The sequence below is a fragment of the Palaemon carinicauda genome, chromosome 21, assembly GCF_036898095.1.
Source record: "Palaemon carinicauda isolate YSFRI2023 chromosome 21, ASM3689809v2, whole genome shotgun sequence".
Taxonomy (NCBI): domain Eukaryota; kingdom Metazoa; phylum Arthropoda; class Malacostraca; order Decapoda; family Palaemonidae; genus Palaemon; species Palaemon carinicauda.
Genome location: NC_090745.1, coordinates 60,540,860 through 60,568,212, shown reverse-complemented (window position 1 = coordinate 60,568,212; position 27,353 = coordinate 60,540,860). Strand labels below are relative to the sequence as shown.

The 27,353-nt window shown below is 32.8% G+C and overlaps 1 protein-coding gene across 4 annotated transcripts in view; it reads right to left on the bottom strand.

Moving 5' to 3' along the window:
• Positions 1-1,010: 1,010 nt before the first annotated feature.
• The window catches only part of LOC137615287 (uncharacterized), a 317,326-nt gene continuing 290,983 nt past the window's right edge, over positions 1,011-27,353 (bottom strand). For all 4 annotated transcript variants that reach the window (XM_068345024.1, XM_068345022.1, XM_068345025.1 and 1 more), the window contains 2 exons: positions 5,783-5,948; positions 1,011-3,847 (listed from right to left, as the gene is read on the bottom strand). In XM_068345024.1, coding sequence (XP_068201125.1) covers positions 3,729-3,847; positions 5,783-5,948 — 285 coding nt within the window. In that variant the 3' untranslated portion in view covers positions 1,011-3,728. The remainder of the gene's footprint in view (positions 3,848-5,782; positions 5,949-27,353) is intronic.

The following is a 27,353-nucleotide window of genomic DNA, read 5'->3' as shown; positions in this document are numbered from 1 at the left end:
ACATATATATAAAGGCTATACATATATATAAAGTATATATATATATATATATATATATATATATATATATATATATATATATATATATATATGTATATATATGGATGAATATCAACACAATATCGTGCTCAAATAGCAATAGATTTCTACCTCATACTTGGGATGGAACCCTAGCCCCTTCTAATGAAAGGCCAGGTCGCTTCCAACCAATCCACCAGAGGTAAATTCTGAACTGCAGATTAGCAGTTAGGTTCCGACTTCTTATATGGCTTCTGGTGGCATGGTTTTAAGCGACCTGGCCTTTCATTAGAAGGGACTAAGGTTCGATCCCAAGTATGAAGTAGAAATTTATGGATATATATATACTGTATATATATATATATATATATATATATATATATATATATATATATATATATATATATGTGTGTGTGTGTGTGTGTGTGTGTGTGTGTGAGTGTGTGTATATATACTGTATATATATGTATATATATATATATATATATATATATATATATATATATATATATATATATATATATATATATATGTGTGTGTGTGTGTGTGTATGTTTGTGTATATAATATATATATATATATATATATATATATATATATATATATATATATATATATATATATATATATATATATATATATGTATGTATGTATGAATGCTTATATATATATATATATATATATATATATATATATATATATATATATATATATATATGTATATATATATATATATATATATATATATATATATATATATATATATATACATGTATATATATATATATATATATATATATATATATATATATATATATATATATATATCTATACAAATATGTTTGCGTATATATATATATATATATATATATATATATATATATATATATATATATATATATATATATATATATATATATATATATATATATATATATGTATAGATACATATATATATATATATATATATATATATATATGTGTGTGTGTGTGTGTATGTATGTATGTATACATATGTTATATAAGTATGTATGTATCAATTGCTTTTGAAGATGTTTGTTTAAGCGATATTTTTGTGTGAAAAAAATTTCATATTGCCATATTCAGTAACATTTATCTTTTTGTGCATATTGTGCTCCCGAACTGGTTGTCATAATCGTTGATTCACTAATCATTTGGTTTACGTATTTTGTTTCCTTGAGATCTATCAGAAAGAGAAATCGATTGTGTCCTTGGCAGTTTTGGGAAATTTCATCAAATTTTCATCTATTGGACATCATCTTAAGTAAATTGTTACCCTCTTTTCCTATCGTTTTGTACTTGGCTCTCTGTTTCCTTCAAGTCTTAATATTTCTTCCATATTATGAAAACGAAAGTAGAAAAAAATTACAAATCTTCTATTTGAAGTCTTCCTTTAAAGGTCTTTTATTTACAAATATACACTTACGAGGGTAATTCATATAATGATTGAGCATAGATATACAAATTTACACAGTGAACAATCAAAATATAGGAGGGAGAATTGTATGTGTTGACGCTAGTTCCCGTGGAGTGCAGACTTTATGACGGTCGTTAAAAATGAGAGTGACGTAAATTTGTTATAATGGAGATGACGGTGGTTTTACTGGAACGACGACGTTTGTTTGTGTCCTTTGAGTAATATGCGCTGAAAGTAAAACCTGGATGAATGAAGAAAGTCACTTGTGGGAGTAAGCGTAACGCGCATACGTTAATTCAAATGCCCCTATTTTGTTTTTATTTTTTTGTTTTATCATTTTTTTTCATAAACTACAGAAACGTCAGATATCTACGAAAATTCCTATGTATACAATATAGATGGATGCTGTTAGAACCTAGAAGTTTTTCCTTACGGTTGCCTTTCGGTGTAGAAAAGGAAAGTTTCAAGATGAAATGGAATAAAAGAGCGAAATAGAAAACATGGAACTTTTTAATATTGTAGAAACATAATTTCATATGATTACTATGAATCAGTATAAACAAGTTTGCAAATATGTGTCAAAGTTATCATGCAAATAAACGACAATCAATAAGCCTTTTGCAACATTGACTGTATTCAAATGAACTTCTAGTCTCCAACACACCAACGTCTTCCACAACACCATTCTGTAGGACATAACTACTGGGGTTGCAGTAGATCATACAACTTGACTTAGTTCCTATTTACAAAATGCAAATAATTCCTATCGTATCGAGAAAAGACACCGAAAAAATTGTTTTGTTCTTTTCATAATTTTCTTGCCTCGGGAGAAACTCTTTCATACTGCCATAGAATACTGAATGTTTAAGATAGCACCCATAAAAAAAAACGAAAAGAAAAAGCCAGTATTAGGTTTTATTTTCACTCCTTTCATTTTAAAAGTGGGAAGAAAATATTTTGAACAATCTAATTAAATTGTTCTGGTGATTACACTTACTGATAATATGACACTGTTTTAATGTAATGCTTCAGAAATGCAAACATTATTTCAGTAGCTAATCAGATTACGATATACAATTGTCCGATTCATAAAAATAAAATCTTTTTATAATAGCACAAATTAATAGAATATATGAGGTTGTCCATTCTACAAAAAGTTTTCAAATACAAAGCGTTTATTCTTCGTGGAATTCTTATAAATCCCATACCTTTCAACTTCTCACTTTTAATAATTGTCTCCAAAGCAACGTTTTTTTCGCAAATCAAAATTCCTTTTGTGCCAGGTGTGTAGTGTAAGCCAAAAAATTTCAAGGATATGTTATTAAATTCATCCGATCACTTTTTTCAATACATCTATTTTCCCATTTCATTGAGAATTCCCACAACTTGATTTATGTATAGTTATTCGCGGGATGCTCAAGCCTCTGTGAAGTCGGAGATAGCGGATGAAGGTCGTCATTTATCTGTCCTTGCCCTCAAAGGGCAAAATCCTCCACTTATTCCAGATCATATATTCTGCTGTGTTCCTCTGTGTGAGTTCGTCGTCTTTTATTCATCAAAACTATATTTCATCATTGACAAAGGATGTATGGACACATATTATCTCATCTTGATGGATATTTTTAGGTTTATATTTGCATTAACTTCAACGGTGATCAGTTTGATAAAAAAACTAAGTTAAGATTTTTGTTTTAAATGTTCAAAATCACAAAGATAAAACACCATGTAAATATAATCATTATTATGAAGGTTGTCCAATAAACATTTGATTTATCAACTGTTCATGAACTTGCTTTCCAAATGAGATTAGAGACGGAGGACTAAAAAACTGATCAGAGTATATCCAATTTATAGTATTAAAAATAAAGTTTCAGTCATTATTCCCAAGACTGTTTCTCGTGAGTTATCTCCTTCGTTCCCTGATAGAGGCTTTTGCGAGTAATTTTCAGTCTCACAAGGAGTGCTGCACAATGCAAATCTTAAACAAAACACGTTTAAGCTTGTAAAACAAAAACACGATGGTATCTTATTGATTTACCGATTTTTCTGATTCTATCATTCTACCTTACGTCCTTTTCTGTCATTATGTCGTCAACATAGTTTTCTGGAAAAAGTAGACGTAAAAATTCCTGAAAAAACACTCAAATCTCGGCCTCTTTTCAAGCCCAGTAATGGGAACTGAGCTACGAGAGATCCCGAGAGTTATAGGTTAATGTGAAAAAGTTCATTGTTTGCTTTCTGGTGAGTTGAAGCTTTTTGAATTCAAATCTCAATTAACAACGGCACAGAACGAGGACAATGCTGATACCAACACTGATGACTCCCAATACAGTTGCTAGTGATGTCATAAGCCTGTCGCTCGTGTTGGTCTGCATCGCTGCTTGATTTTCACCTGCAACAAGAAGAAGAACAAAAACAGGTAATAGTTTTCTAACGAGTCGCATGATTTCGTAAGTTGTGACGCCCATAGAAAACAAGGTACAGTCAATATTCACAGCCTTAGTTAGATTTGTATATCTTTTTATTCTGGGAGGAAAGTGTTAAACTTAGCAATAAATAAGCGTTTTGCGTGTTTTATCTAATTCAGGGTCTCATGGCCGTGATGTAAAGGGATAGCGAAATCAGCATAGTTAATATAGGTGTAATAGTGGCTGTGGTGAAAGCATGACAACTTTTTTAACATTTGAAATGAAGTCTCTCACGTAATCGTATAACCTGTTTATAAAACTCACCAATGAAGTGGTGGTTACAGACAAGTTTACATACGGACACACGCCTCTAAGCTTTGAACATGAGATTAGTCGCAATCCTCTATTCTTGTAGATCTTTCATTTAATAAGTTTACCTACGAGGAAAATTGGCTAAGGCAGGAACCAATAGCATTTGCCAAATATTTGCTCGACCTTCATTTCTGTTCCAAGATCAGTGATAAGTGTGAGATCGGACCCCACATCCGCAAGATAAAACTAGTGTGAAAGGAGAGAAATGTGCTGTCAAGGTTTGAAGCTCCCTAATCTTAATCGGGTCTTTAATTTTTTCTTTCTTTTTTTATCGGGTTGATCGTTACAGGAAACTTTTGATTAAACTCTGATTTTGGCTGCCTAAAAATCTGGAGGGCTAAAAAACTTCAATCATTATGTCATAAGGTGGGGTTGGTACGGCGGCTGTAGGTTTAATGACTTCCTCGCCAAAGGGGCGAATCTGGCTTCATTCCATGTTATTAATATAATGGTTAGAATGAAGAAGGTGTTCCCTCTCTTTGATGGGCGTGTAAGACATATTACATGGGAATGCAGTAGGTATTTTTTCGCTTTTTCATCTAGCTTTTTTATCTTTTAGAATCTCACGAATTGTTTTTCTTTATTCTTAGCCCTTTAACGTAATTATTTTTCTAAACATATATCTTTTACCTTTAAATTTACCACTTATGTTGATACTCAACTATTATTGTTTGAAGTAAATGTATTCCTTCTTTAGCTCATATCCATTTCGTTCATGATTCCAAGATTAATTATATTTTTACCTTCTTGTTTGCATTCATCTACTATATCTCAAAGATCCTATCCGCGGGAAGAACCCAAAAGCATTAAGAATGCGTTCCTCCTTCAAAATGGGAACTAATTACATAAATAAATGTAAAATTATAATATATTATTGCCTGTTTGCACCATCACTGACCACACTGGAATTAATCAGTGGGATTTTTTTATACTTTGGCCATGTGAATCTATTTAAGGCTTGGAACTACTTTGATATTTTGAAACTAATGAAATTAAACAGGAGCACTTCACAATTTCCATCTTGTTATTACTTGCACCCGCGTTCTTTCGGTTTTTTTTTTTTTTTTTTTTTTTTTTTTTCTATGCAGGGATGTCAGAGAAGGGCTCTCAAATATCCAAATTTGAAAGTCATTGAAAAGTATTTAACAATAGGGAAAATGAGTGATGGGGAAGATCTGAGTTTAACTGAATGAAGCATGGTATGTTGTCATCTACTTCGAACATAACTGGTCACTTGGGTTGCCCCGGAAAGTTGTTTAACAATTGTATTTACTTTCGTAATAAATAAAGAAAAGCATGATATTATATTATTTTGATTATCAAAGGTAGGATTAATCAGTTTAGGATCAAATCAAGTTAACGTGAGGATTTGAAACAGAATTTTCTGATACTTATTGCAGATATATGTTATTTGTTCAAAACAAGTTAATCGTCTCTGTTTACCGGGCCATTTTTATACTTTATTACCATCAATCTTTTTTACCAATTTCCACGTATGTAACCATGATAGCACAACGCTAAAAAAGAGATCGTGTTTCAATGCTTACCATTCAACACATGTAGCATGACGGATGCGTCCTCCCCATTAGAAGGTCTACAGGTGTACTTGCCCGAGTCGCTCGGAGAAGCTCTTCTCACCAGCAGGTTGCTGATGGTGTTGGGCCCAGACTTGTCCAACTTGATGGTGTCGCCCTCTTTGTCGTAGTCGATCATCTACAGCCCACAAAGTAGGGAGGGGCAGAGAGCGGGAAGGAGATTGTTAGTGATACTGTTATTCATAAAATCTATCCTGAACACTCCCTAAACCAGATAGTTTATCCTGCAAAGAGTCAACATCTTCTAGATAGAATGATAAAGGGTTTCTCATTAAAGGGAATGGTTTGATTAGCAATTTGTTTAATCTTTGCAAAGCATAAGTTGCATTTTAAAGTATTTTTGATAATATTGAAAATATTATGTATTTTATAAACAAAATTTCGTTAATTTCACACAAAAAAAAAATCTAAATAAACGCTTTTTTAATACATCATCTTGGAAAAAGTTTTATTGAACAAGATAGAGATACCAACTGAAGTATAAAACGCTATAAGTACAAGAAATTTAGCCTAAGAACAATTCCTTTATGCGAGATACCGTGTAAAATGTGTCTTTAATATATTAGCTGAACAGTATCTGCACACAAAACTGCCAAAAACCTGCGAATTACACATGTCGTATATATATATATATATATATATATATATATATATATATATATATATATATATATATATATATATATATATATATATATATATATATATCTATATATATATATATATATATATATATATATATATATATATATATATGTATTTATATATGTGTATTTATATATATGGATATATATATATATATATATATATATATATATATATATATATATATATATATATATATATATATATATATATATATATATATATATGTATATATATATATATATATGTATTTATATATATGGATATATATATATATATATATATATATATATATATATATATATATATATATATATATATATATATGTATATATATATATATATATATATATATATGTATATATATATGTATATATATATATATATATATATATATATATATATATATATATATATATATATATATATATTATTTATATATATATACATATATATATATATATATATATATATATATATATATATATATATATATATATATATATATATATATATTATATAAATGTATATATATATATATATATATATATATATATATATATATATATATATATATATATATATATATATATATATATACATATATATATATATATATATATATATATATATATATATATATATATATATATATATATGTATATGTATATATATAAATATATATATATATATATATATATATATATATATATATATATATATATATATATATATATATATTTATATATATACATATGTATATATTTATTATATATTTATGTATATATATATATAGATATATATATACACATATATATACATATATATATATATATATATATATATATATATATATATATATATATATATATATATATATATATATATATATATATATATATATATATTCTTCATGGACACTAAATTACACATGACCTTATATTTTACAAATACCGTCAGGAAGGAAATAAAGAAGTTAAAGTGCCAAGCGCTTACGCATATTCTCAATACATTTTCAAGTTACAATGATGAGCAGAGTATAAGGTATCAAGAAAATAAACAAAAATGTTTCAGCAATGATAGTTCAGTCATACGAAATAACGATTCAACAGAGACACTCAAAGAGAGATCAACCATAAAATCAATTTACATAGGAAGATGAAAATGCTAGTTGCTTGCTGTTTTCAGATCTAAATTTCCATTGTACTTTTGTATAGCTTTTCATTTTTTTTCTATATTAATTTTCATTCCAGTCCCACCAATAAATAAAAGTGTTTTCAAGACCTTAGCGTGTTTGCAGTGTTCTATTTCTTCAGGAAAAGATTGATAATGTTTTTAATACATCATAGATATTAATACCTCCAAGATATTTAATTCACTGTACCTTTCAACCCCAAAAGGCATTTTATTCAGCAGTCACTTAAAAAAAAGAAAAACTTTTAGCACATCAGAATATTTTTATTTTGTGTTATTATAGCTCGCTGAAGAATGTATCTCAATTTTGTAAAAACATTTAACTTAAATTTACTTCTTTCGTTTTTAAACACTGAAATATATTTTGACCAAGAATTCTACAGACAACTCAGCAGTCTGCATTCGCAGCCTTCAAAGTAAAGGTTGCAGCCATTGCTATATCGGGCAGGCAGTCGGAAATAGGATAAAAAACAAAAATATACTGTAAGGACGGGAGAATTTCGAATGTTTTCTTACCCTTATTACCAGCTACGCTACACCTTTAGTTGGAAGAGCAGGGTGCTATAAGCTCAAGGGCGCCAACAGGGAAAATGTCCCGGTGAAGGAAGGAAACAAGGAAATAAGTAAACTACAAGAGAAGTAATGAGCAATTGAAATAAAATGTTTTAAGAACAGTAACAGCATTGAAATAGATCTTTCATATATAAACTATAAAAACTTAAAAAGTTATAGGAATAGAAATAAAATAGAATAATATGGCCGAGTGTACATTTATGGGGTCCTTTGACTGGTCAGACAGTATTACATTGGATCCTTCTCTCTGGTTACGGTTCTTTCCCTTTGCCTACACATACACCAAATAGTCTGGCCTATTCTTTACAGATTCTCCTCTGTCCTCATACACCTGACAACACTACCAAAACAATTCTTCTTCACCCAAGGGGTTCACTACTGCCCGGCAATTGTTCAGTGGCTACTTTCCTCTTGGTAAGAGTAGAAGAGACTCTTTAGCTATGGTAAGGAGCTCATCTAGGAGAAGGACACTCCAAAATCAAACCATTGTTCTCTAGTCTTGGATAATGCCATAGCCTCTGTACCATGGCCTTCCACTGTCTTGGGTTAGAGTTCTCTTGCTTGAGGGTACACTCGGGCACACTTTTCTATCTAATTTCTCTTCCTCTTGTTTTTTAAAGTTTTTATAGTTTAGATAGAAAATATTTATTTTAATGTTGTTACTGATTTTAATATTTTATTTTTCCTTGTTTCCTTTCCTCACTGGGCTATTTTCCCTGTTGGGGCCCCTGGGCTTATAGCATCTTGCTTTTCCAACTAGGGTTGTAGCTTAGCAAATAATAATAATAATAATTAAGTAAGAGAACTCTACCCCCAAGATAGTGGAAGACCATGGAACAGAGGCTATGGGACAACCTAACACTAAAGAACAATGGTTTGATTTTGGAATGTCCGTCTCCTAGAAAATCTGGTTACTAAAAACTAAAGAGTCTCTTCTACCCTTACCTAGAGAAAAGCGACCACTGAACAATATTGCAGTAAACAGAGTAATGAAAAACTTGAACTTCCTCATTCCTGTTTTCCTGAGGCTAAACTAACTAGTTTAGCTTTTCGATCTCGTGAGATTAAAGCTCTGTTGATGGACCTTGATGCCTATGGAGGTGTAGACCCAAATGGTATTTTTCCTTTGTTTTTTATAAAGACAGCAGATTTCTTAGCTCCAAAGTTATCTGTTATTTTGCGCAAGTTAGCAAGAAGAGGAGCTTTTAGCACTAGTTGGAGAATTGGTAATGTTACTCCTCTATGTAAATGTGTTTGTGGTAGCTCAAGTCCCACTGATTACCGCCCAATTTCCATAACTCCCATATTATCTAAAGTTTTTGAACATCTTCTGGCAAAACGTCTTAACAGGTTTGCTGAAGGTAATCATCTACTCCCTAGTTTGCAATTTGGTTTTCGTAAAGGCCTTGGAGCATGTGATGCCCTTCTTACAATCTCCAATGCTGTACAGAAATCCCTTGATTGTGGTCGGGAAGTTCGTATGATTGGCCTTGATTTTAGTGCTGCCTTTGACCGTGTTAATCATGAGGCCCTTGTTTTCAAACTGAAACAGTTGGGAGTGGGTGGGTCGTTTCTTAGCATTATTATTGATTTTTTAAGTAATAGATCTCAAAGATTTGTTGTTGATGGGCACCATAGTGATTATAGGAATGTGATATCCGGTGTTCCACAGGGTAGTGTTCTTGGCCCATTACTTTTCATACTATATACACATGACATGTGGTTTGGCCTTGAAAACAAGCTTGTTGCATATGCAGATGATGCTACTCTCTTTGCATCAATTCCATCCCCTGAATGTAGATCTAGGGTTGGTGAATCCCTTAATAGAGATTTAGCTAGAATTAGTGCATGGTGCAAATTATGGGGTATGAAGTTGAATCCTAACAAAACTCAAAGTATGATTGTAAGTAGGTCAAGGACGGTGGCTCCTCAACATCCGGATCTCAGTATTGATAATGTTTCTTTAAATATGTATGACTCTTTCAAAATTTTAGGTGTGATTCTCGACAGTAAATTTACTTTTGAGAAACATATAAGGTCTGTGTCTTCTTCAATTGCACAAAAAATAGGCTTATTGAGAAAGTCTTTCAAGATTTTCGGTGATCAATCTATTCTGAAGAAGTGTTTTAATTCTTTCATTCTACCTTGTTTTGAGTATTGTTCTCCTGTCTGGTCTTCAGCTGCTGATTCTCATCTTAATTTGTTGGACAGAAACTTACGGTCGATTAAATTTCTTATTCCTGATCTAGATATTAATCTCTGGCACCGTCGTTCAATTAGTTCATTATGCATGTTGCATAAGATTTTTCATAACTCTGACCATCCTTTACATTCAGATCTCCCTGGACAATTCTATCCTGTTCGTAATACTAGGCAGGCAGTTAATTCTAATAGCCAGGCCTTCTTCATCACGAGACTCAATACTACGCAGTACTCTAGAAGTTTTATTCCAGCTGTTACCAAGTTGTGGAATGATCTTCCTAATCGGGTGGTTGAATCAGTAGAACTTCAAAAGTTCAAAGTTGGAGCAAATGCTTTTTTGTTGACCAGGCGGACATGAGTCTTTTTATAGTTTATTTATAACATATTTGTTTTTGATGTTGTTAATAGTTTATATATGACATGTCTGTTTTGACGTTGTTACTTGTTTTAGAATGATTTATTGTTAATTTGTTCTCTTCATTTATTTATTTCCTTATTTCCTTTCCTCACTGGGCTATTTTTCCCTGTTGGAGCCCCTGGGCTTATAGCATCTTGCTTTTCCAACTAGGGTTGTAGCTTGGATAGTAATAATAATAATAATAGTTAACTCCTTGAGCAAAGAAGAAATGTTTGGTAATATCAGTGTTGTCAGATTATGAGGACAGGGGAAAATCTGTAAAGAATAGGCCAGACTATTCGATGTATGTGTAGACAAAGAAAAATAAAACCGTACCCAGAGAGAGGGATCCAATGTAGTACTGTCAAAAACCCAAAAATTTTCTAGTGGTAGAATCTTAACGGGTGGCTGGTGCACTTGCCAACCTATTTACCTATATTTCTACATATGAATCATTTCAACCATGCGATACATTGGGAAAATTTAAGATTTCAATAAATTGTACTAGCATAACCAAGCATATTTTTTATATAAAAATTTTCTTGAAATGATTAGCGATAGCCAAGGAAAATTTAATCTTGATGATATTGCTAAAGATATTTTTAGGTTTCTCTCTTTTTCAGTATCTGTTGAGTCTTCTTAACCACATTTACTTACCGCCGTTTCGTATGAAGTAACTATCATTGCTAGAATCTCTTTGTTTAATATGTAGCAAACTCTTTCTGTGATCATAATCATACATTAATAATGTATCGAGAATATACGAACCCACTGGTACCGTCGCCTTTTTATTTCCTTACTTGTGGCTTTTGTAGAATTTATATATCGTGCTTTTGGTGGCATGATTGATAGCAACTTTACCTTTCATTTGAAGAGACTAGCGTTTGATCCTAGAATGGTAACCAAATTGCTGAAGGTATTGTGACCATTTCAATGTCTTTTCCCGAGATCTATTCTGGTATCTTTTTCAGTTGAGGTGATTGTTGCACCCACGAGGCTATACTGTATATATATATATATATATATATATATATATATATATATATATATATATATATATATATATATATATATGGTTATAGATATATATATATATATATATATATATATATATATGGTTATAGATATATATATATATATATATATATATATATATATATATATATATATATATATATATATATATATATATATATATATATATATATATATATATATATGTATATATACATATATATACATATATCAATATATCAATATATATATATATATATATATATATATATATATATATATATATATATATATATATATACATATATATATTCTTACAAAGCTGGTCCAGTGTAGAGTAAATATGTTAATCAGGATTTTTATTTATGTTTTCTTATGTGCATTGAAGAGGTGAATAGCCAACTCTTAAGAGGAGTTCCTCTTATGTAGGTATAAGTTTTTTATGTAAATTACGTCGATTTTCGTCGTTAATCTCATTATATTGTTCATTCAAGTCAGTATATGTAAATTTACGTTATTTTTAGGAATTAACATTTTATTTCTCGTATTTTGTTGCAAAGTCTTACGTATGCTGTCAAGAGTGTTATATGATCCATACGAGATGTGAACTAGGGCTTATGTGAATGTTTTTATATTTTTATGAGGTATTGCATCATGTTTGTGAGAAAATATGCAATTCTTATATGTGCCATGTGCTTTGGAAGGTTCTCGCGAACCCTAGTGTTAGTTGAGAGAGATAGCGGTCTAACGTTACATCGGTATACATCCGAGAGAGCAATCCTTGGTAATCCTTACACCCTTAGGCCAATCCCCAAGCTTCCAGAACTCTGTCCTAGAATCTTCTGGAAGTAGCTAATTTATATATAGGCGCCCCCAGGGATGCGTTGAGCAGAAGAGAAACAGCCGTCTTGTGAAAGAGCCAAAGTGACCCATCATTCTCTCTCCAAGTGACTTTAGTGTGTCCTCTCCAAAGTGATTAAGCTTTAATTACGTCATATATTGTGTGTAATGTGGTGTAACGTGGCGAAAGAAGTTAAAGGTGATTGTAAATTTATTGTGCTGTGGTGAGTGTTGGCATTATGTAACTAGCCCTGTGCAAGGAAATACGGGAAATTAGTAAGTTTATCAGTTACTTTATGTAAGTATTTTCAGAGGTAAAGCATAAGTGTAGTTATTTCTTTTGTCTTAGTCTCAGGTTTATTCAGATTTAATATTTCGAGTAAAGTGATTATGTAATTTTCAGTGCAATTATTTCTTTTGTCCTAGTCTAGGGTTTTATGCCGATTCATCTAAATTTTGTTCAGACTTAATATTTTGAGTCATTTATTTTTTTCTTATGTAAATTCTTTCAGTGTTGTAATTTATATGGAATATATTCATTTTTGTAAAGAGTGTTTTATTTCAATCACCAGTGTTTATTTCATACTCGCTCGTGACCAGTTTAGTTTTGAGTATACTAGAGAGACCTTTGGATATTCAGTGTTTTAATATTGTTCTCTGGGAGTTATATAATTATCTCACAGTTCGGGTATCAATATTTCCAAGTGTAACAAATTTAATGTAAAAGCAAACAAGTGAATTTGGAACTCGAGAGCGTTATAATTTGATTCCCGGTCACGGGACCATTATATAATATACATATATATATATATATATATATATATATATATATATATATATATATATATGTGTGTGTGTGTGTGTGTGTGTGTGTGTGTGTATGCACTTGTATGTTTGTTTCTTTTTATTGTTTATTATTTTTTTTGCAATAATTATACATGAATAGAGCTGTCAATGTTATACCTCCCACTGATTTTGCTATTTCCACACCATCAGAACATTAAGGAGTAATGTGTGCAAGAGTGAGATAATGTAAGAGAACAGATACCAGGAGGGCAGAGAATTTATATGAATGATGGAAGAATGGAAGTAGCTGAAACATATACATACCTGACAATAAATATAGAGGGGGATGGTAAGATGGAAGGAGAAGCGAGCTACAGATTATGCAAACCAAGAGAAGTAGCAGGATTTCTGTATGAGTATTAAGTGACTTGATTGACTGTTGAAACCAAGGTGGGATTGTATTAATATAAACCAATTAACTTTTATTGAAGATAAATTGATATAGATGGCAAGTGTAAAAGGAAAGTGGAAGCTTTTGAGACAAACATAGCATAATTTATGTCAGAAGGAATTAATAGTGTGAGGATGGACAGTTCTGCAAGAGTTGAGCTTGACTCATTGGGCTGGTAAATCTCCTTTAAATAATGGTGTGAGGAATTTGGATGTACGGAGAGAAAATGACAAGATAAACGTAAGTAAAAGAAGCGGTTTTGTCATGCAGAGAGAATGGTCTTTATACAGTAGTTTAGCAGAAATATTGTATATTATAGAAGTGGTAAGAGGTAGGAGGGGATGAAGGCCTAGATTAATTTATTTCAAAGGAAGTGCCTTTCTATTAGAAACTGCATGAATGTGTGCTAGATAGGGAGTAACAGCGTATTGTGTGTGTAAGGGGATTTGACGCTCACGAAGGTTGTAAAAGTTTTCACTGCACTGCCCGACCATCAGCATTGATCTTGCTGTATTTTACGTTAGGATGAAGTTAAAGAAGTTAAAGAAGGGTACAGCCTTCCGAAATCTCAACGAGAGAGTTCTCTATTAATTCTGTCATTTACTATCTCATGTAGGTAGGCTCTGATACCAATTTACAGGCTGATGGACTGGAAGATGGTAACCTGAGAATATTCTTTGAACTTAGCAGAGGTGAACGAAGTGCAGCATCACCGAACCAGGTACTGTATTTCGATGTTTGACCATTCCAAATCTTTATATTGAGACCGCCACTTCCGGTTGCCTGACCAAGTAAAATTATGCAATGACATCTTTATCACATTATGATAGATGTATTTACTCGTAAAAAAGAAAATTATCGTCGATATCTAATTGTTTGCTTATAAGTGGCCATAGCATTCACCATACCAGTTATCTTAAGAGTTGGAAAAGTTCATTCAACTAAAAACCTGTATAACTTATGCAGGGATTATGATGTTAATCTATTAGCAAATACTTTTTATTAAAGATAATAACCTTTGGTAAATAATTAAATTACGAAAGGAGATTATCATCTTCAATGAAGGGCCAAGAATAATCTCTCCATCGTGCGAGCCGTTCCTCGCTTTCTCGGGTCTCCTAATATCATGGGGGCGATAGTATATGGTAGGACCGAGCTACCAAGGGAATATCATGTTAAATACATAATAACATAGTATATAATGGCCAGACAGACCACGAGAGGCATCCTTAGATATCTGAGATCTTGCTAGTTTCCCAAGGGACAATATAATTTAAACCTTACAGCTATCAAGATATCAATCTATCCCTTCAAAGAACAGTATACATTACTGAATACATAAAAGGAAGAAGGTCTTTATGGTATTGTTTATGTAAACTTGAGTACATGGGCAAGAGCTTTTCTTTTGAGTATTAGCAATGAAGATGAGTGACATTTAACAAAATACTTGAGATGTAGAAAACAGAGAATGAATATTCCAGGCAGTCTTCTGATTTATATGTATTTTGGGACAGGACGTTAGATGCTAGAGAATAAAGTGAGACTAAGATGAAAGTTTAAGTTTTTCTAGAATATCTGATTTGTTTGACAGATGCAATGCAAGGGAAGCACGGGTTTTTTTTCTTTCTTTATTTTATGCTGTGTTTGATGTGTGGATGTTTGAGAAGCACAAAGGCGTTAGACCAGAGATTGCTTGAATGGTATTGCTGAGATAGAATGTTAAAGGGAACACTTTATGGACTAGTACTTAAAAACAGTAATTGAGTTAGGAGAGTCCAGATCGGTGTTCGGCTACTTTGAAGAATAATTGGTAGGTTTGATGGGTCATTTGTTTGCAAAGGTGGCTGATAAAAGAAGATATTAGCAGTTACTTGGTTTGGAGGTCTTAGAACGACTGAAAATAAAGATGTTACATAGATTTGCCTTAAAAATTATATGAATAGTAGAAATGTCTTCTGTGAAATTACTGTATGTGAAGTGGAAAATAGAAAAATTGCATATTACATGATAGTACATTGCACAGGGATATTACATTATATGACTGCAGTTTGAAGGAAGGTAGAGGAAATATATTAGATCATTTCCTAATTGAGGGTAAAATTAGTTCTAGATTAAGAGAAAGGGTTCAAACAGTTGCTATAACAGTAAGTAAAACATGAAAAATATATAGAAAAGAGTTAATGAAGATATATAAAAGAAAAGAAAGTAATAAAGATTGTTTGAGCCTAAATTCTTCATATTATTATTATTATTATTATTATTATTATTATTATTATTATTATTATTATTACTAGCCAAGCTACAACCTAGTTGGAAAAGCAAGATGCTATAAGCCCAAGGGCTCCAACAGGGAAAAATAGCCCAGTGAAGAAAGGAAATAAGGAAATAAATAGAGGATAAGAACAAATTAACGATAAATCATTCTACAAACAGTAACAACATCAAAACCGATATATCATATATAAACTATAAAAAGACTTATGCCAGCCTGCTCAACATAAAAACATTTGCTGTAACTTTGAAATTTTGAAGTTCTACTGATTCAACCATCTGATTAGGAAGAGCATTCCACAATTTGTCACAGCTGGAATAAAACTTCTAGAATACTGTGTAGTATTGAGCCTCATGATGGAGAAGGCCTGGCTATTAGAATTAACAGCCTGCCCAGTATTACGAACAGGATGGAATTGTCCAGGAAGATCTGAATGTAAAGGATGGTCAGAATTATGAAAAATTTTATGCAATTTGCACTTTGAACTAATTGAACGACGGTGTCAGAGATTAATATCTAGATCTGGAATAAGAAATTTAATATACCGTAAGTTCCTGTCCAACAACAAGGTAGAATGAAAGAATTGAAACACTTCTTCAGAAAAGATTGATCACCGAAAATCTTGAAAGACTTTCTCAATAAGCCAATTTTTTGTGCAATTGGAGAAGACACAGACCTAATATGTTTCTCAAAAGTAAATTTGCTGTCGATAATCAAACCTAAAATTTGAAAAAGTCATACAAAGTTAAGGAAACATTATCAATAATGATATCAGGATGTTGAGGAGTCACTGTCCTTGACCTACTTACAATGATACTTTGAGTTTTGTTAGAATTCAACTTCATACCCTATAATTTGCACCATGCACTAATTTTAGCTAGATCTCTATTAAGGGATTCAGCAACCCCAGATCTACATTCAGGGGATAGAATTGATGCAAAAAGAGTAGCATCATCTGCATATGCAACAAGCTTGTTTTCTAGGGCAAACCACATGTCATGTGTATATAGTGTGAAAAGTAATGGGCCAAGAACACTCCCCTGAGGAACACCAGATATCACATTCCTATAATCACTATGGTGTCCATCAACAACAACTCTTTGAGATCTATTACTTAAAAAATCAATAATAATGTTAAGAAACAACCCACCCACCCTCAATTGTTTGAGTTTGATTAACCCGGTCAAAGGCAGCACTAAAATCAAGGCTAATCATACGAACTTCCTGACCACAATCAAAGGATTTCTGTACAGCATTTGAGATTGTAAGAAGGGTATCACATCCTCCAAGGCCTTTACGGAAACCAAATTGCAAACTAGGGAATAGATGATTACCTTCAGCAAACCTTGAAAGATGTATAAGGTCTATGAGGAGTCTACATAGTTTTAGAGAAGGTTGTGTGTGTGTTCAGCGACATTCTAGCAGGTATAGAAACAGAAAGGAAAAGAACATACAAAATGATAAATAAAGGAATTATAATGTGATTTGATACAAGAAGAGAATTAGAGAATTAAAGATTTTTTTACAATGCGTGAGAAAAGGGAAATAAGCAAAGAGATGGAATATTAGAAGGAAGTGAGTGCAATGATTGAAGTTACTGGACAAAGAATGCTTAGGATGAAACTCTTGATGGAAAACTGCTGCCTGGAAAAGTATAACCCCACGTCAATGAAAGAGAATTTAAATTTGATATTGGAGACTCAAATGTAAATAAAGTGTAAGGGGTTAGCATAAATTTTAGAACTATTGTAAAAATGGCTTTTAAGAATTCAAGGATGCCAATCAAGTCTGGAGAATGGAAAAGTAACTGGAGTTATTGGATTAATTCAAGTGAGATGTGCTTGAATGGTGATACTGTATATGAATGAATGATCAGGGAACGAAAGATATTTTTGGAATTGGAAATGGTTGCTAAGAACTACATGACCGGAGTTTTAGCTTACGTATATGAGGGGAAAGGTACTAGTTGTGACTTTAAGAATTATAGGGGTATAGCTTTACTTTATCTGCATACGTATGTGTGTAGTAGGAATTTCAAGACGAGAATAAGAAGGAAAACGAAAAGAGGATTGCGTAAGAATAGTTTAGTGATCACGATTTATGAAACAGACCCTATAGAGATGTGTAATGTACATTGAAATTATCTGTAGAATATAATTTGTTGAGAATTATTGAAATTTCTTATCACGAAATTGAAGCAAATGATGAAGAAATAGTTTGATTCGTTTAAAAGTGGATTGCATAATAGTTTCTAAGATACTAGAGAAAAGGGAGGAAAAGATTACGCGTAGAGAAAGATGGTAGACCAGAAAAAGGTTACGACTAGATAAGAGTGTGAAGAATAGTAACTGATACAGGTCTTTTTTTTTTACACGTTTTTTGAAAAGAAGTTACAGAAACGATTTTTAGAGCTTGAAGGTGCGGGAAAGATAAAGTTGAGAAATTAGTAGCGGGAAGCCCAAATTATGTACTAGCTAGTGGTGATAATATCGTAAGAATAGATATGGATTCTTTAAAGGATACCAGAGAGAGAGAGAGAGAGAGAGAGAGAGAGAGAGAGAGAGTGAGAGAGAGAGAGAGAGAGAGAGAGAGAGAGAGAGAGAGAGAGAGTAATTAACAAAGTTGACTAAACAAGGTTCGAGGAAGGATTTCTTCAAGAGATTTTGAAAACTAGAGGAAGGAGAGGCTGTAGAAGTAAAAGTTTGAATGCATGAAGGAAGGTAATGAATGTGGAGCATTTTTTATTTATTTTTTCGCTTAAAGAAGCAAATTCATATATTGAATGAGAATGATTATAGAAGTTGGTTTTATTCTGCTTAGGCCTAATAGGTTTGCATAGTATGTAAAGAGATAAAAAAATAAAAATATAAAATTAATTATATGCAGTTGTGGACAAACGTTTATTCAGTTGAAAATTTAAAAACTATTTTTGGGAGATCTAATCTCTTGTAGATAATGGAAGACGAGATGTCCGTAAAAAAGACTATAAACTATGAATTTTGGGAAGGAGAAGGATATTAATGTCAAATGAAATAAGGCTAGGTTTCTTTTTAGATGCTTAGCACAGACGATCCTTAAAATCATGAAAGGTCAAGAGTAATTTCTAGATAGAAGAATATGATATTGCATTTGACTTTTCTTTTTATTCAATACAGCCATCCCATAAATGTGTAGGGAACATGTTTCTTATAATGCAGATTCTGAATAATCATATCTCGTGTATGTACTATCATTTTACTGGGTTGTGTTTCTATAATATACTAGACATATATACGCAAACATACGTGAGTTCGATATTCTATTTTTGTTGTGGTAAAGAAGTGTATTTGCTTTGCAATAGAGAGCACTTCCGCTATAGTTTGATTAATTGATTGAAGCATCTCTGGTGACGGGACGTTAAGGGGCACTGACACTCGTCCGGTGAAGACAGCACATACTGAGGGGTGATGAACCAAATGGTCGTTATGCCTTGCAGCCCGAAATAACCGACGATGAATGATGGTAGCTGTGGTTAGATGACATCTTTGTGTCGACATAAAAGTAATTGCCGTAGGCAACTTGGATTTCAAAGAGGCAAGGTATCGTTATGAACAAAATCTTCATTCATAGTAAGGTTTTTTTTCTGTAGCTATTAAGATGTGCATCTCAATTCGTTTAAAGATATTGTCAGAATGATAACATTGACTGGTGGCTATGTGAAAGGGCACGCTCAGTTCGAAATCTCTCTCTCTCTCTCTCTCTCTCTTCTCTCTCTCTCCTCTCTCTCTCTCTCTCTCTCTCCGCGCACGCGGAAAAAAATGCTATTTTAAGTAGAGGTATTCTTCCTATGCAAAATACAATCGTCATAAGGTGAACATAGGAAATATACGTTTATCCGTTAGTAGTTATTTTTATACTTACGTGTCTGGGTTATTATTTCTGATTTGAAGATGAGAAGTGGAAGCAATTGCTCAACCAGAGAACTAAATATTTATATCAAATATTGAAGTGATCTTGAGTGTTTGTATGTCACAATTCAGATTCCTGTTTGACATTGTACCTGTAAGTATTACCTTCTTTTCATGAAAGTTCATACAAACCAAATTTGAAGTTCTTCATTCTTAACGAAAATTTATAGCAAGGATAAATTCATATTTGAACTTGAAAGCACTCAGCCCATTGGCTTCATTGGTTAGTCCTGTAAAGTTCAAAATTTATGGCTAACGGCAGATTCCTATTTGAGCTTTGATCTCTGAATATGACTGTGAACTTGATCACCATAGGCATCATTAAGGGATTGTGCCTGCCTGTTATAAAGTCTCTGTCCTTTATAGTTAAAAAGTCATGACCATAGTTAAGTTAGTATCAGACCTTAGACCTCTAAAACATAACCTTAACCTAACTCTGTATATCCGCATCATTAGATGTAAGATGCCAGATAAGATGTCTTTGTCTTGCATAGATCAAAATTTATGACTTTGGTTAACTAGTTCTACATAATATGAATTTGAAGTAGAAACTTGACCTCAGTGCAGATTAGGTGATTATGAGTGCCAAATGGAGAGCGTAGTAAAATTGAAAGGAAACAATAATGACTAAATTGTTATTTGACTTTGACCTCAAAGTATGAGTTCATCTTTAGATCACCACGGCCCTGACCTCACTCTGCATATCGACCACATTAGTGGCTAATGTTTGACCAATTTCATGCGTTGTCTTATATTGCCTCTTTTCCTATAAGAAAAATTAAACAACATGGCATATTAAGTATTTGGTTGGGTAATCTTCAAGGAAAATATGTGCCCAATTAGTGAGGTTAAAAGTTGTGTATTGCCAGTAACATGGTGGATGGCCACCAGGAAATGCAAGACTTCCTTGATATGTGAATTGCCATTGGAAATAACGGGAGACCAACAACCTTTTTCGGAAATATATAGTAAAAAGAAAGAAACATTTGGAAGATACTCTTTTCTAGGACTAAAGTTTAATATATATATATATATATATATATACGTGTATATATATATATATATATATATACATAAGCCATATATTATACTCCTCAAAATATCTAGATTCTCTCTTCCTAGGGATCAGAGACACAAGGGAGAATCAACTTAAAGATGATAGGTTTTGCTTCGAACGGGGAATCAAACCCTGGCACAAGAAACCGAGTTTCAATTTGCTAAGTCACTGGAACCTTAGTTTCTTGAGCCCAGGTTCGATTCCCCGGCCGACCAGAAGCTATTATCTTTGAGTTGATTCCCGCTTGAGTCTCTGATCCCGAGGTAGAGAGAATCCATATATATATATATATATATATATACTGTATATATATATATATATATATATATATTTACATATATATATATATATATATATACTCCCTCGTACATAAGGGCATAAATTTCTCATGTTAATATTACCTTAAAGGTTATCTTGAGAAATTTTTCTTATATTTATCAGCTCATATGAACGTGATTCCATTGTCTTGTTTCCCACATCGTATAATATTTTTACTTGGCGAGTCTTCCTCCTCTTTCAACCTTTCAGGGGCTTCCGGATAAAGACTGTCGTCTCCTTTGCTTTTTGTTAGTGGGATGTGAATCGCCCCCTTGAAGAGCTTCTCATCTTGTGTCCTCTCAGCGAGATGGTCAATGATGCTCTTTCATGGATGACGGCCTCATAAGGCGCCCTTTCAACTGGGCAGAAAGATTCATTGTTCCAGTCTCCACATATATTGCATTTTACATGATTTTTATGGTGGTCTTCCTTTTTCTTTTACTTTTTTCATACATAGCTTAGTTCTAGTTCTTAGTTCGACGTTTATCTTATTAGTAATGCTTTGAATCTCTTTTCAATTTCCAATCTCCACAAGGAAGATGAGTTTTTAGCTTCCTTTCATAGCTGTGTATTGGCCATATTTGCAAGTATCCCTTTTATCGAGATCCTCCCTTATATGTATTAGAATATATAAGGCTTCTCCTGCTTTCATGTTTATCAGTAAAATGAAGATTAGTTTTGGACCGGTTTGTGAGTTTTTTTTTTTTTTTTTTGGCCCATATATCTGTATATTCTTCGTTTAATTTGTTCAATTGTATCCCTGGTAATAACTTCTCATGCTCTACCTGTTATCAGACGTTTTAAATATAACAACTTAAATTTCTCTCTCTCTCTCTCTCTCTCTCTCTCTCTCTCTCTCTCTCTCTCTCTCCTAGAAGTTAAGCTTCTCTCCTGCTCCTTCCAGACCACTCATAATCCGTTAGCAGTCACACATCATCCCATCGAACTCATTTAAAAAAACATTTCTCTCGCTATCCTCCCTGTAGTACTTCATACTTTTATCCTCTTTGTTTGAATACTTTGTTTGTTAATCTCCACTCATATAATTCCTGTTTTTTTTTTTTTTATAACACTTCTCCCACTTTCAGTGATGGATATTACCAACATAATCTTATTCAGATCCATGACAAATTTTCTCTCGCTCTTTAGCCTCAAGAATTACAGTAGTAATAAATGCACTCAGCCTGTGATCTCAGTGACAAATGCTTGAATCTCACACCTGATGAGGCGAAAGGGATCCAGTATAGAATGCCTCTGTTGATCAAAAGGTTTTAAGTTTTATATACATTTGATCAGCGTCCAAGACCCCTCTCCATCAAGATAGGACCAGGGAGTTTCAGGTAATGGTTGCTCGAACTCACAAGGTTGGTGAGGCTGTGGACAATACTCGTAACTATCAAATTTAAGCAAGTCTCGAACTACCGTCCAACACATTAATTGGAAGGAACGTTTTCAAAGGGCTACCACAACCCCAAGCAGCAAATGAGGCATTATGTCATTAGTTAACCATCACCAGTTATAACTAAGGGGATAAAGGAATAAAGAAAGAAGAAGAAATAAAAAAAAGATATAATACCTAATGTATATCAACAAACTGAAAGCCTCAAAGAGGTAATAAAACATTCATAAGGCATTCATGAGAATTATTGTCCCAGAAATTCACACACACACACACACACATATACATATATATATATATATATATATATACTGTATATATGTATATATAATACATATATATATATATATATATACATATACATATATATATGTTGTGAATATATATATATAAATACATATATATCTATTTATATATATATATATATATATACATACATATATATATATATATATATGCATTTATATAAATACACACACACACACACACACACATATATATATATATATATATGTGTGTGTGTGTGTATATATATATATATGTGTGTGTGTTTGAATATATATATATATATATATATACAGTATATATATACATATATATATATATATATATACAGTATATATATATATAAATATATATATATATATATATATATGTATATATATATATATATATAGTATATATATATATATATACATGTGTGTGTGTGAATATATATATATATATATATATATATCTATATTTATTTATATATATATCATCATCATCATCATTATCCTCATGAGCCGTTACTAATCGGCAAAGCAAAGGCTTCAGACATGTCCTTTCACTTGCGTCTGTTTATGGTATTTTTGTGCCAGTCTACGCCCGCGAACTTCCTTAGTTCGTCGGTCTATCGTCTTCTCTTCCTTCCTCTGCTTCTTTTATAATATCTAGGGACCCATTCTGTTATTCTTAATGTCCATTTATTGTTTGCCATTCTCATTATATGTCCTACCCATGTCCATTTCTTTTTCTTACATGTTGTTAGAATATCCACTACTTTAGTTACCTCTTTTATCTATGTTCCTCTTTTTCTGTCTCTTATTGTTTATCCCATAATTATTCTGTCCATAGCTCTTTGAGTTGTAACTATTTTATCATTAATTACTTTACTTTTTAGAGACAGTTGCATTTTACTTTTCATAATCTCATTTCATTTGCCAAAGGCTCACCATTTAAATGTGTATATATATATATATATATATATATATATTTGGTCTCGGCCATGTCTTCCTGGTGGAAGGTTCCTTTAGGTAGCTTTCTAAGGGATATTGGCTACAGTGATACTCCCAGAGAAATAAACCCAAGGTCTCCAGGATTCTAACTCGTGGCTATCGCTAGGGATCAGGGACATATTTTCAGATACGACAGATGGCAAACTTCACCCCGAATAGATTTAACCCTTTGATGTAAGGGGGAAGAGTGGTTAAAGAGAGGGGCTGCTGTTCTAGGTACCCGGTGGACCTCCTATCCGTACAACTACCGGCCACCATTCCTTTATTTGTAGTATATAAGCTAGGTGTTCTCCCAAAGTTTTCCCGGTGTTTTGTTACAAGTTTTCGGAATAATCATGCAATCTCCAGCATCTCCATCCTCTGGAAAGTTGAGTATTAATTCTTTCCTGTGTAAAATTTTAGACTCCCTTCCCACAGTTAAATTCCAATAATTTAAGTGTGTTTGGCTGAGCATTACCATGACCGGAGGTGGCCTTTTTTACGACCGCTGTCGCCGATTAACATTTTATTTAGATAGTAAGGCAACATTTTCAGGTATTTAGCTATAATATTAGCTAGTTAGGCAAATTATACAAGTGAAGATTGTGCATACAGAAAAAATTATTATTCCTCTTCCGATTATGTAACTTTACTTTTCATATACTGCGGGAGCCCCGGCCGTACCAACCATGCAGGGAACCCCTGCGGTACAAACATGGCCGTGGTTCCTACAGGAGCTAGGCTAGTCTCGCTCATATATACGTTAGTAAAGTAATTGCCCACGTTTAGCCTCACCCTATCCTTCATTATTAATTTGGATGGGGACTTACACCCTCTAGAATTACAAATAATGTTCGATATATATTCTCTTTCAGAGAAAAGAGGATAAACCCTTCCTCCCTCCCTGAGTACCGCCGCCATTACAGCCGGCAACCACTGTCTTTCCTCATTGCCATCGAGTAGAACTCCGGCTTTGGGGTAGATAGTAACTAAACACCGTCTTTCTCCATTGCCGTCGAGTAGAACTCAGGTTTTGGGTTAGATAGTAATTAACTCAGGGTGCCCTTGTCTTGTCGCCGACGATGTCACCAGCAAAGGAATTCTGTTTCCTCTGCTGCCGACGATGCCGTCGACACATGAAGCCGCGCTTCCCCAGCCCACTATCGGAGGTATTATTATTATTATTATTATTATTACTATCCAAGCTACAACCCTAGTTGGAAAAGCAAGATGCTATAAGCCCAGGGGCTCCAACAGGGAAAAATAGCCCAGTGAGGAAAGGAAATAAGGAAATAAATAAATGAAGACAACAAATTAACAATAAATCATTCTAAAAACAGTAACAATGTCAAAACAGACATGTCATATATAAACTATTAACAACATCAAAAACAAATATGTCATAAATAAACTATAAAAGACTCATGTCCGCCTGGTCAACAAAAAAGCATTTGCTCCAACTTTGAACTTTTGAAGTTCTACTGATTCAACCACCCGATTAGGAAGATCATTCCACAACTTGGTAACAGCTGGAATAAAACTTCTAGAGTACTGCGTAGTATTGAGCCTCGTGATGGAGAAGGCCTGGCTATTAAAATTAACTGCCTGCCTAGTATTACGAACAGGATAGAATTGTCCAGGGAGATCTGAATGTAAAGGATGGTCAGAGTTATGAAAAATCTTATGCAACATGCATAATAAACTAATTGAACGACGGTGCCAGAGATTAATATCTAGATCAGGAATAAGAAATTTAATAGACCGTAAGTTTCTGTCCAACAAATTAAGATGAGAATCAGCAGCTGAAGACCAGACAGGAGAACAATACTCAAAACAAGGTAGAATGAAAGAATTAAAACACTTCTTCAGAATAGATTGATCACTGAAAATCTTGAAAGACTTTCTCAATAAGCCTATTTTTTGTGCAATTGAAGAAGACACAGACCTTATATGTTTCTCAAAAGTAAATTTACTGTCGAGAATCACACCTAAAATTTTGAAAGAGTCATACATATTTAAAGAAACATTATCAATACTGAGATCCGGATGTTGAGGAGCCACCGTCCTTGACCTACTTACAATCATACTTTGAGTTTTGTTAGGATTCAACTTCATACCCCATAATTTGCACCATGCACTAATTCTAGCTAAATCTCTATTAAGGGATTCACCAACCCTAGATCTACATTCAGGGGATGGAATTGATGCAAAGAGAGTAGCATCATCTGCATATGCAACAAGCTTGTTTTCTAGGCCAAACCACATGTCATGTGTATATAGTATGAAAAGTAATGGGCCAAGAACACTACCCTGTGGAACACCGGATATCACATTCCTATAATCACTATGGTGCCCATCAACAACAACTCTTTGAGATCTATTACTTAAAAAATCAATAATAATGCTAAGAAACGACCCACCCACTCCCAACTGTTTCAGTTTGAAAACAAGGGCCTCGTGATTAACACGGTCAAAGGCAGCACTAAAATCAAGGCCAATCATACGAACTTCCCGACCACAATCAAGGGATTTCTGTACAGCATTGGAGATTGTAAGAAGGGCATCACATGCTCCAAGGCCTTTACGAAAACCAAATTGCAAACTAGGGAGTAGATGATTACCTTCAGCAAACCTATTAAGACGTTTTGCCAGAAGACGTTCAAAAACTTTAGATAATATGGGAGTTATGGAAATTGGGCGGTAATCAGTGGGACTTGAGCTACCACAAACACATTTACATAGAGGAGTAACATTACCAATTCTCCAACTAGTGCTAAAAGCTCCTCTTCTTGCTAACTTGCGCAAAATAACAGATAACTTTGGAGCTAAGAAATCTGCTGTCTTTATAAAAAACAAAGGAAAAATACCATTTGGGTCTACACCTCCATAAGCATCAAGGTCCATCAACAGAGCTTTAATCTCACGAGATCGAAAAGCTAAACTAGTTAGTTTAGCCTCAGGAAAACAGGAATGAGGAAGTTCAAGTTTTTCATTACTCTGTTTACTGTCAAAAACATCAGCCAAAAGGGTTGCCTTTTCCTTTGGACAGTGAGTGACTGAGCCATCTGTTTTAAGTAAAGGAGGAACTGTTACATCTACACCAAAGAGTGCAGATTTAAGGGTAGACCACCATTTATGTTCCTGAGTTGTACCAGAAAGTGTTTCTTTTATG